Source organism: Triticum urartu, chromosome 2 (genome assembly GCF_003073215.2).
Source record: "Triticum urartu cultivar G1812 chromosome 2, Tu2.1, whole genome shotgun sequence".
Classification (NCBI taxonomy): Eukaryota; Viridiplantae; Streptophyta; class Magnoliopsida; order Poales; family Poaceae; genus Triticum; species Triticum urartu.
Window position 1 is genome coordinate 692,817,656 of NC_053023.1, and position 11,977 is coordinate 692,829,632.

At 40.3% G+C, this 11,977-nt stretch overlaps 1 protein-coding gene across 2 annotated transcripts; it reads right to left on the reverse strand.

Moving 5' to 3' along the window:
• Positions 1 to 4,361: 4,361 nt before the first annotated feature.
• LOC125539797 (CRIB domain-containing protein RIC10-like) lies at positions 4,362 to 7,337 on the reverse strand. Of its 2 annotated transcripts, none has more exons than XM_048703316.1 (5): positions 7,294 to 7,337; positions 7,101 to 7,212; positions 6,884 to 6,999; positions 6,730 to 6,811; positions 4,362 to 4,774 (listed from the first exon to the last, which is right to left on the reverse strand). In XM_048703316.1, exons 2-5 carry the CDS (start codon positions 7,162 to 7,164, stop codon positions 4,521 to 4,523), a joined length of 516 nt encoding a protein of 171 aa, XP_048559273.1. In that variant the 5' UTR covers positions 7,165 to 7,212; positions 7,294 to 7,337; the 3' UTR covers positions 4,362 to 4,520. The 2 variants fall into 2 exon arrangements, with proteins under 2 accessions (XP_048559273.1, XP_048559272.1); XM_048703315.1 differs by having other exon boundaries at positions 7,301 to 7,319.
• Positions 7,338 to 11,977: the final 4,640 nt, after the last annotated feature.

Here is an 11,977-nt window from a genome sequence, read left to right on the forward strand (position 1 = left end):
TAGCCCTATTACCGGGCTATTGCGCTGCCGCAAGCGGCGAAAATTCGCCAAGGGTTTGGGATCGGTTGGCATTATCCAATTCCAACGCGCAACTTGCAATAATCAATTCCAAATTTCTCGGTTCCGAGGCAATGTTTAGTGCCACCACCTCGATTCTCTCGTTAATTTAACAAGTTGGTCGCTGATTTACAGGTCGGCAGGTCTCGTGGGGAGAGGTGAAGAACGAGATGGGGAGGATAGCGAGAGCCACGAGTGAAATCCACTTACATAGTCACGTGGTACAACTTCGCCGGTGATGGGGCGAAAAAGCCGGCAGCCTGCCGCCGTTGTATGGATGATTTTGCCACCGGCGGCGTGGCGGCGGGTTGCCTCGTCTTTGCCGGAGAGCGAGACGGACGGAAGAAGTGAAGAGGATCGCGTTCCGTTCCTCGGGCCGGTTTCGACTGGAGTTGGGCTGGGCTTGACGGTACCAAATTTAGGTTGCCAGAATGGGCTGGACTGACCATTTCAGGGATGCACTTTCGATTCACTCTCTCTTATCACCTAAAAAAACCCCTGCAGGAGATATTGGAACATTCTTCTAGTTTTTTATCTTGCAATATAGGTCATGAATTTAGGAGCTCAAATTTTGAAGCTCACAATCTAGCGAAACATTCTCTTGGCCGCCATGTATGGTTAGGCCAGCCGGGAGATCTTCATTTCGTTCCTGTAAATATTGTGATGGGTTAATAAAGTTTTGCGAGATTGTCTAAAAAAACCCTAAATAAACCCCTAAAAAATCACCTAAAAATCGTATCTAAAAGAGGGGCACCCCTAAGAAAAACTAATAAGAGGGGTGCACGAGACGGAGCGCTCCTTTGAGAGCCTCCCCAAGTGTCACTAGGGATGGGCTGGGAGCATGCCACTTGGCGTGCTCTCAGCCATCGTCACGTGTCGCGCTTTGGATGCTTCCTCTGGATTGTTTTTGGCACGCGTTTTTGACTTTTTAGATGGTTCCTTTAGACTTTCACTGGTCTTTCTTATCTTTTGGACCAAAAATAAAATTTGAAAAAAATTGCGTGAAAAACACATTGTTTTTACTTCCCCGTGAGGCACGGATTTGGTTCCACGAGAGGCACGGATTAGCTTCCGCGAGAGGGACACCCGTGCCTCTTGAAAACGAAAAAAACACATTTTTTTTCCTTTCGCAAGAGGCACGGGTTTGCTTCCACGAGAGGCATGGCCATGCCTCTTTTGGAAAGGGAAAAAACATGCTTTCGATTCGGTTTTTTTCGAGAAAAAAAGTTCGTCAAAACCTGAAAATCTGCATCTGAGCCCAGGCTCAGATGCTCCCGCTCAGAAACAAATACTAGAAAAATTCAAAAAATTCCAATTTTTTGTGTGGTAGATAATTTGACGCATGAGGTCCGCTCCAAATTTCAACTCATTTGGATATCTGAGCAGCTCTCGGCAAAAAAGACAAATTGGGTTAAAACAGTTCGTGAACAATAAACTTTTTTACAGACCCCGATTTTTTATTTTTTGTGGAGAGCTGCTCAAATATCCAAACGGGTTGAAATTTGCAGCGAACCCCACGCATCAAATTATCTACCACACAATTTTTTTTGATTTTTTTTGAATTTTTTTAATATTTGTTTTGATTTTTTTCATCGGAGCAGGTGCAGCTGAGCCCGGGAGCCAAATTGGCCTTCTCCCCTATCAACATGGGATCTAGTCTCGTAGATCTCGACGTGAGAAATTCAATGGTTCGAGATTTGAACGCACAATTTAAGAGATAAAACATTTTGAATAAACGCATTTATAAGAAAATGAAAACTCCCAAGTTGCGACAAATGTCACACATGTAGTGCGTCACTTGTTGCAACATGAGAGGTGGGAGTGACTTTTTAAAGATTGCTCTTTAATTAGTGATTTTGCGAGAATCACATCTCGCGTTATGCGAGATAGAAGATACTCCCGTTGAAGCTTTTTACCCCATAGTGTAGCTACCGGGCCGGCCTGTTTTGTCTTTTTTTTCCTTCATTGAGTTTGTTTGATCGAGTGAGTTCGCTCGTTCGCTCGTCTCGCTTGTATTTTTTTCTCATTTTATTTTTATTTTTCCTTTGTTTTTTCATGTTTTTGGTTCTTCTGATGGTTTTCTTTGCTGGTTGTTTTTGGTTTTTACTTTGGTTTCCTTTGGTGGTTATTTGCTTCATTTTTCCTTTTTTTCTTTGATTTTCTTTATTTCTTCATCTGTTTTATTTATTTTTTATTTTTTCTTTGATATTCTATGATTTCGTTGTTTTTTCATCGGTTTTCTTCATTATACTTTGGTTTTGCTTTTTTGAACGGTTTCTTTGTTTTTTCCGTCTAGTTTTGTTTCTTTGTTTTGATTATTTTCTTTATTTTTTTGGTTTTCTTCATTTTTCTTTTGTTTCGTGCTTTTCTCAGTATACAATATAAATTTTTAGTATACACATGAAACATTTTTTGATACACATTGAATTTTTTCAAATACATGATCTACATTTTTCTTAAATGCATGTTTTTGAACACTTTTTCAAATACACGCTCAACATTCTTTAATACATGGTCATCGTTTTCTCCATACATAGTTAGAAAATTTCAAATGCTTGATTGACATGTTTTCAATACAAGATTAATAATTTTCTAATACATGGTCAATATTTTTCTATGCACATTTTAACATTATTATATTGCAAGATTAACATTTTTGGAATGCATAATCAACCTTTTTTCTACACATTTTCCGAATGCTTGATTAAATTTTTTAAATACTTGTTCAACATTATTTAAAAAACTTGATTAATTTTTTCACATACATGATAAAAAATCATATTTTTTTAATACATGGTCAACATTTTTTATATATAGTCAACATTTTTCCAAATACTTGTTTAGCATTATTTTCAAATGCTTGATTAACATATTTTAAATACATGATCAACTTTTTTAACACACATTGTATATTTTTTGTATACACTTTTTGTATGTACGCTATAATTTTTTTCTATACACATTTAACATTTTTCAGTGCATGATTAACATTTTTCAAAACATCACGAAAAGTACATTTTGTAATATATATGTTTAGAATTTTTGGAACACTAAACAAAAGTAAAAAATGAAAAAAATAAACAAAAGGTCAAACAAACAAAAAAGAGGCAGTGGCCTCACGCGAGCTGGGCCGGCTCATTTAGGCCGCCGCCTTCTGCTTGAGCTGATTATGTCTCGCTTACAGCGAGACATAGTCGCTCCCTCTAGGGGCCCCTCAAAAAAAAACCTAATATGAGGGTCACTCAAACGAGCCGGGCTAGACTGGATCTTTATTTCCTCGCAGTGCAAAGAAAGGTTACAAAATAACTTCACCATTTAAAAAAACGAAATAACTTCATCGAGCCATTCATTTTGCCAAAGAAAAATTGAGAAGAAATCAATCCACAAATTACACAAAACACAGGAAAGGAACATAGTTATAAATGTAGCTATACAAGGATGTTTAGAAAAGCCACACTACTAGGAGAGAAAATAAGGTACAACATCATCTCCTCCTCCGAGATCAACACTAACCATTGTCACCCCAAGAGTAGCTTTGTTCTTGATGATTGCCAGGATTTCAGATGTTGATTGCCTACAATGCGTCTGTTGTGTTTTTTTAAAGCTTCCATAGAGAGAAAGTGAGGCAAAAAACAAACCTGGTTGGAGCAGGGCAAGGGACGCGATTTTTGCCATACTAGTCTTTGGTGATCTATTTATCAACACTAGGAGAACACGGGTAAGTGTGGATCTCTATGAGGTATATATGTCTTGTGTGGGATAGCGGCTATGCCTTGGCGGTAGAGATACATAATAAGAAATTAGAGTCTCACAACTCTATCTCGTCATGTTATGGCTGCCGTGGAGAGGAGACTATTATATTTCGGCCAGGTGGGTTAACGGCTTTCCGACAACGCAGATTGAGGCCTAAGCTTCATGGTGACGGTAGCGACAACTATGATGCCGAGTTTGCTTTGATCATTGGTTCTCTCTTTTCTTGTATAGTTTTCGGTGAAAGATATAAAATTACATATCCTTGTAAAAATTGTGTCCTAGGTCATCGTGTTTTAACTTCTGACCTATTTTTGTTGGTTCATTATGGGGTTTCATCAGAAGGTTCGAGAAATATTGAGATGCAAGCAGATCCAACTAGAAATGGAGACATCAAAAGACCCTGTTGAAACTTTAGATCTTATTAGGATATTTTGATATTCATTGCTATCCCAACTTGTTTGATTGTACTTCATCATTTAGTTAATCAGTAGAGTCGAACTGTCATCTTGTTGCAAGAACATGGGCATCACAAACCGCGAATGAGAAGAAAGTAACAAATGAAGATGAATTAATCATAAGAGAAAAAAAGAAATGCACGCTTTTAGAACAATCCATTGTATTCAGCTACCTATGAAATCAATACATTTACAATTCTCAGTTTTTTAGAACCGCACACCCACACTTACAAACACACTTTGCAGCCTTGCCTGTCACTGCATCACGCCACTGGTGTCAATGGTATCGGTAACGGCTGTTGCTGCCTTCGAGACTGATGTAGATGAATCATTTGGCATTGACGAATCTACTAGAGAGCCAACCGTTGTTTTCTTCTTTCGCCTTGTCTTTCTCGGTGGCGGGCGTGGAACATCAGGGCGTGGAGCTGCCGCTACGTCTTCCCCGGTGATCTCTGAAGCTATCTTGAGAGGCAACATGTCCCGTGGGAGTTGGTGCTGCTGCTCGAAGTCTGCCCAAGAGTCACATATAGTTGTTTTATACGCTCATCAGTGACAAGAAAACAACTAAAAAAATCCATTTTTTCCAATTTCTACATAATAATAATTTTAGTTCCATTTTAAAAGCATGAATTTTTGGCCCCTCAAGTGTCAAAACGTCTAGATCTAGTCCCTTACTTCACCAAAAGCGTCTTTGATGATGCGGTGGTTTCATACATGTGCTAACCAGTGGCAAATCTAGCATGACAATGGAGGGCAGGCTCAAAACATAAGTTTTTAATCTAATTAACAAGTGCATTGCAATTGGTGCATGTAAAACACCTCAATATAATTTTCAAGTGGTATATTTAGTTAAAATAGGATTTTCGGAGGGCGGGCTTAAGCCTATCGAAGCCCCCCTAGTAGAATCGCCACTAGTGGCGACCTAGTTAGCATCGAGGGTTGGAAAATCAATCATAAATAATAGGAAAATAAAATATAGCAAAAGTAAGGAAAAACGAAAGCATTTCGATTAAGTAACTAAAGATTGTAAGGGTTTATAAAGTCTATTACAATGGAAAAGATTTTGGAAACCCATGGATAAATAAGATTCAAAAGTTTTTTTTTTAAAAATTCGCTTCTTTGTGTTTTAGGCTCCACATATTTTAAGGCCTTTTTTTTGGTAATATTCCTGATTTTTGCTTCTAAAGTTGAAACTAGTTTTCCTATAAAAAAGTATTTATTATTTTTGTAAATCTTAACAAAATCTACTTTCCTGAAGAAAATCCATATTTTTCTTCTAAATTTCTATTTAAAAAATATGTATTCTTGTTTTTATCTAAATTTGTTGAGTTTTGAACTAAAAAGTAAAATCTTTAATTTAATGCCCTCCATCCGTCGTTCCTACTTTTCTTATTTTTGTTAAAAAAAATTGTATTGACTGAGCTATCATGTGCCACTGCTAGGCATTGTTGAAACCCTTTTGATTGGGCAAAGGACCGAACCTAGATGTGTTTGACACTTTTGTGACCAAGGATTTCTAGTAATAGAGTTAGGGGTCAAAATTTGATTTCGCTAGTAGCTGAGAGACCAAAAATACACCCTTTCCTAATGTATACGTCTGATCACTGAAGAAGCTCCAAACATGTCCTAAAAATGCGAAAACCGTGTAATGCAGACAATGTTTGCCATTTGTAGGTAGTTGTACATGTATCCTAGCATGTTGTTGTCAAATACGTAACTTATCGGTAGATTGACCAAACAATTCTACAATTTTATAGTTTGAACATGATTTGTGTGATCCCTTAATTCTGGAATGTGAAGACAAAGGTAGCGCTTAAGTGGACTATCACACATATGGTCGATGGCCATTTGAAACGAAGTTGGAACCACTAGTTTGTGGAGGAGCGATGAAGGTGACACTTGCATGCACCTAGAAGGTTGAGTGAGGTTTCTGTTGTAAGCCAAGCTGGTGGTTCCCCATGGGTTGTCATGTTCTATGACGGTCGGTGTGGATGGTTGTTGTTATAGTTTTAGCCTGGTTTTCCACATTAACCGGGAAACTCTTGCCTTCAAGTTTTAAAAAGGGATAAAGGTAACTTTGGTTTTATCGGTACTAATAATTTTCAATAAAATGCTAGTTTTATCAAAATGTCTGCAAAACACGCTTGTGGACTGGGTGGTGGTTGAGGGCTCACTAGCATGCGAATTGTTTACTAACATGTGTTCCGGGCGCAGCTTCGGGATACCAGATCAAGATCAAGCCAATAAAATTTGTTGAACGTGGCCTCGTGCCCAGCATAAAATAGTGCAGGTTGCCATGTTTGCACATGTACACTCAAAGTCTCAGACGATGAATCATAATCTTCCCAAAACAAGGCACAATCACAAGAAGCCGCCAGACCAAATAGAGAATTATGCCGAGACAAGAGACACAAAACTGCTCTCACTCCATACGAAAACAGCGGCGTTGCACGTTTGAACATACCTTGAGAAGTCCAGGACGTCCCTGCGGACGGCGCGAAGTAGCCCAAGGACGAGAAGTCAGACGACCCCTCGATGACATTCATCTGGGAAGTAAAGGTGATCAGGCAGGCAGATGGAACCAGAATTTGCGTGTACGGTCGCACTGAAATGGTTACCCAGCTTGGAGAAGCATTCCCCGTGAGCGTCCCCGGCGTGGAGCTGCTCCAGCCGATGTGCGCGACGTGCTTCACGTCCGTCGGCCGGCCGATCACCATCTCCTGCTCCTTGGCCGCTGCAAGAACAAATTCAGATCACGCCTGTCTGTCCCTGTTCTGCACGACCAAATTCAGAAACCCACACACTAGCTAGTCCTAGTTAGTTACACGCGCTCACCGAAGATCTGGGAGATGATCTTGAAGCCCTTGAAGAACCCTTTCATCTTGTAGTTGGACGCCATATCGATCGCACCCTGCTGGCTGCTTGCTGCCGCCCACGGACGCCCTTCCTAGGACGAGAACACACACAGTACGTCAAGGATGAGCTTAGAAGCAAACATCGGGACGAGAAATGGGTGACAGAGATGTACTATCAACCGGATGCCGTGATGGTCTCGTGCGGAATGAGACGTCGGGCGTGTAAATAATGACCGATTGGTGAAATGTGTCTGAAAGGCTGATGTGCGTACCACCTCAGAGAGGAGATTGGGTGGTTGGTCGCCGATGTTGATGCTCCTCCTTAGCCGTAGCTCCTACTGAAAGATGGTCTGGAGTGTACCGGCGATTCCTGACCCGTCACCGCCCGTCCTTTTCGAGCTTTGGTAGTGTTTGCATTTTGTCATTAAGAAGCTACTAGGACGTATTTAGTCAGGGTTTGTGAGTGTTGCGACAGGGATGAGATGGACTGAAAGGATTTGTCATGATGCTACTCCCTCCATTTCACAATATAGTGCGCCCGTGTTTTTCGAGATCCAAGTTTGACCGTAAATTTAACCAACGAGACCGACTGCGTCGGGAACAAAAAATATACTATAATTCCGTGGTATAATTCTTGTTCCCGCCACAGTCCGTCTCGTTGGTTAAATTTACGATCAAACTTGAATCTCGGAAAGCGTGAAAATAGTTTCCCAAATGATAAGTTCCACACGTATGGTATGAAATAATCTGGACCTAACATTTTTACAGTTAAAGTTGCAATTTGAAAAGGAAAACAACAAAAAAAGACTGAATCCGAAAAGGAAATTGGCATGCTTCACAACTAAAGTTGCCATCCTCGCATTACTAAACTTAGCATAAAAAACGTTCGAAATTATCATGTGTCCATGCCACACGTATGCCACTTATCATGATCTAATAGTTTTAGTCCTGCAGTTAAAAGTGCCTAGGAAGCATGTACTTGTGGGATAATCTTCCGGGTCATTATTTTACAAGTCAATGCTAGTAATATATTGGAATTGAATGGGCATGGCCCATTAACAATTTTTAAAATCTCAAAGTGGTCCATGTGTAAAATAACAAGTGGTGACTCTAATGTTTAATCTCGTCCCGGAAGTTGAGGAGGTGTGAGACCTCTATATATAGTGGGTTCTCTTGGCCACTTTATGTGGCGTGTTGAGGAGAGAAATAGAAGACCACAAGCGCCCTCACTTGCCTAGCCGGACAGGGGCGGCGCACACATGCGACCTATGCGTGAATGGTCTGCCGAAAACCGGTCCATTGCCTTGCATAGGTGCAACTTTCTTTTACAGTTTTATTTTTCGATGTATTGGTGACAAGTTAATTATTTCTTGTTTGGTAAGTATACAACGTAGAATCCAAAGTAGGTTTGTGATCGTGATCACCGCACGATACTGCCTCTGGTCCTATATATTATATATACTGCTACCGGCCATGCCCAAAGACACACCAAAATCGAGTTAGGGTTTTGCCTCCTCTCTCTACTTGCGCCATCACCGTAGTCTACTCCACCCCGATCGCCGGCAATGGGAGAGCAGGTCTTCGAAATCTCTCACCCTTTTGATCCTACACCGGAAGATGGTGAATAAGGTTTTCGGGAAGCGCTCCACGCGATTGCGGAAGTTCGTGAACACGGGACAAGTTGTCACCACCAACATCGACGTCAACAACATCGTCGCTCCTGCAACAGTCATGGCAACTTCATCTACGGACAATTAGTACGTGTACCGTGATCTGATCTTGTCTTTAATTATGATAGTTGTTGCATGAGCGATGTTGTTGTTTCGACAATCCAGTATGCTAGAGCTTCGCATGCTAATTACCATTCTAGTCATAAATTATTTAATAGAACTAACCATGAATTTGCCTAATTTTCCAACATATTTTCATATGGACTACATACATGAATGCATCAGGACACCATCCACAAGTAGGAACTCCCTGCCTGTCGTTGACATCGTGTGGACTTTGCCCGTCGGCTCGCTGTGGTGGCGTTGAGTGGGGGAAGGATGTGTTGTAGACGATCTTGATTTTCCTGGTGGGGGCTCCTCCTGTGGAAATTTATTTAGTCCGGAGTCTATCTACGTGCAAGAAATGAGGCTGTACTTGGCAGATGAAATTATTTAGGTTAGTTTGCAAGGCCTAGCTAGACGGAAAGGTACATCAGGGGGTAAGTTGTCACTTACTTCTCATAAACGAGAAACTCACAGGCTGTGTCTCTATAGCAGTAGATTACGATATTCAAATATGAGAACTAGAAATGACAAAGATGTATCAAACAGGTACCATGACCTCGTCTCGTGCAGCATGAATCAAACACGGGATGTGTAATGACAGATTGATGAACTGTGTCTAAAGGATTGATGTGCATACCTCACAGAGTTTGTGGGTGTCAATGTTAATGCTTCTCCTTAGTCATAGTTCATACTGAAAGATAAATTTGGAGCATCCTACAATTTTTGTCCAGGACACCATTTTCAATCTTTGGTATGTTCAAATTAGAGGTGTCTAGAAGGATGCATTTTGACAAGGGATTGTGTCATTCTAAGTTCTACGACCGGGATAAAATAAGCGGGCAAATTTTTTATACATATTAGTGGGGTAATTCATGGACCTAAGGAAAGAGATAATGATATATAGTCCCGCAGTAGAAATCAAGAGTGATTCACTTCGAAAGAGAAGTCAAGAGTGACTAGGAAATACATTTCAAGAATCTTTCAGGTAATTAAAAAATCAGCGTTGGCACTATATGAAGATTTGTCAACAGTTTTCTCCACTAGTAACACAGATAATGTAATTTGAAGAAATTATAGTTTTGATGTGCCTGGTTTCTTCACTTCTTGGCAAAGATTCAAGTATTATTTTGTGGCACACAAAAGGTATCTAGGACGACCAGGGAAAGTGAGTTTCTTGTCACCCGGCGTTTTTTTAGGGGAACATCGCTGCCAACTTATTAACTAAGCGGCTTCACCCACAACAATGTCATGAATACAAGAGGGGGGAATTGAAAACCAGATCTTGCACAACTTATTAAGGCAACCATCCCTAGCTAGATTATATGCTGCGCGATTTGCGCAATGCCTAGCCCAACACAAACGAAATTCATCCCGAGAGTGAAGAAGCTCCTTAATCTCTTCTATGAGGGGCCCATACCGGGAACGTTGTTATTATTGATGTCTCAGCTAGAATAAAATAGTACTTCCTCCGTTTCAAAATTGTTGGCGTGATCCAGTTCAAATTAATAGTAACAAATAAGTGTATATTTTGTTTCAGAAAATCAGCCAAACCCTTGTTTTCAGTAGAAGGGACAAAACGGGGTCTGACGGCTCACAAGTGGACTGTTTAATCAAAGCCTACAAGTTGTCAAGTTGATAGAGAACTAAGAAAATAATACCCCCTTTCAAACAATTTCAGTATCTTATTGATAGAGTTTGCATACTTCTCTACAGTTGGAAGGAAAAAATGCTATCTTTTGGCGAAAAGGAAACATTATTGAAATCCATCATTCAAGCTATACCAACATATGTCATGTCAGTTTGCAGGTTTTCCAACGTATTTGTAAAGGGATAATCTCTGCAATGTCCCAATTCTAGTGGGGATATGTTGACCAACAGAAGCATATGCACTGGTTTGCATGGTGGAAAATGTGTATCCCAAAGAAACAAGGAGGTATGAGTTTCAAGGATTTGGAGAGTTTCAATCTTGCTATCTTGTAAAAACAATGTTGGAGGTTGCTTTGTGCGCCAAATTCTTTATGCGCCCAAGTTCTTCGTGCTAAGTATTTTCCCTCAGGTGTTCTATTAAATTGTGAACTGAAAAAGGGAAGCTCCTATACACTTGGCAAAGCATTTGGGCAGGAATTCGAACTTTTAAAAGATGACATATTTGGAGGGTGTGAGATGGTAATAAAATTGATATTTGGAATGATTGTTGGATTCCTAGCAGGCCAACTAGGAAGGTAATTAATGACAAGGAGAGGAAATATAGTAATTACAAAGGTTGCTGAACTAATTGATGATGAAAACCGTGTATAGGATGAAGCATTGGGTAGAGAACTATTTTGGGCCGTTGACGTGGAAAGAATTCTGAAATCCCGCTGGCCATTGTGATGATGGAGGATTTTGTGTCATGGCACTATAATAAGAATCGAATTTTTACGGTCAAGTCTGCTTATTATATTGAATGCGATAATCAGCATGGTCGAAAACTACGGATGACAAGGCCTAATAATTCTTCGTCGACCAACCCTATCTGGAGAGCTTTGTGGGCCTTCAAAACACCTGTTAAGGTGAAGATACATTGTTGGCGTGCTTTATATGGGGCGATTCCTTCCTATGTTGGCCTTGCAAATCGGCATATGCAGAATTTTAGCCAATGCCCTATATGTTCAGTGGACTGTGAAAGTATGAATCATGTCTTCTTCAAATGTATATGGTCATGCCTTGGAATGATGCAAATTATTGAAGACACTTGCTTTGAAGTGGCTGATGGAAGTGGGCCTCTCGAGCGACTGCTAATGGATGAGAATGCTGCACCGTATCTGGTAGGTGTTTGAAGGTGTGATCTAGTCGTTGTTGTTGCCTGGTATGCTTGGTGGGAGCGAAGGAAATGTACTCATGGTGACAGCTTGCAAGCGCCGGTTAAATCGGCCCAGTCTATCTCTGTGCTGGCATTAAATTTTGCAAGAGTTGGTCTCAAAATTTTTTTTTTGCAAGAGTTAACAAATTGAGTAGTGCTCAGATTGTTAGACAAGGATGGATTAAACCACCTGAAGATTTTGTAAATCTGAATGTTGACGCTACCTTCAACGAGGACACT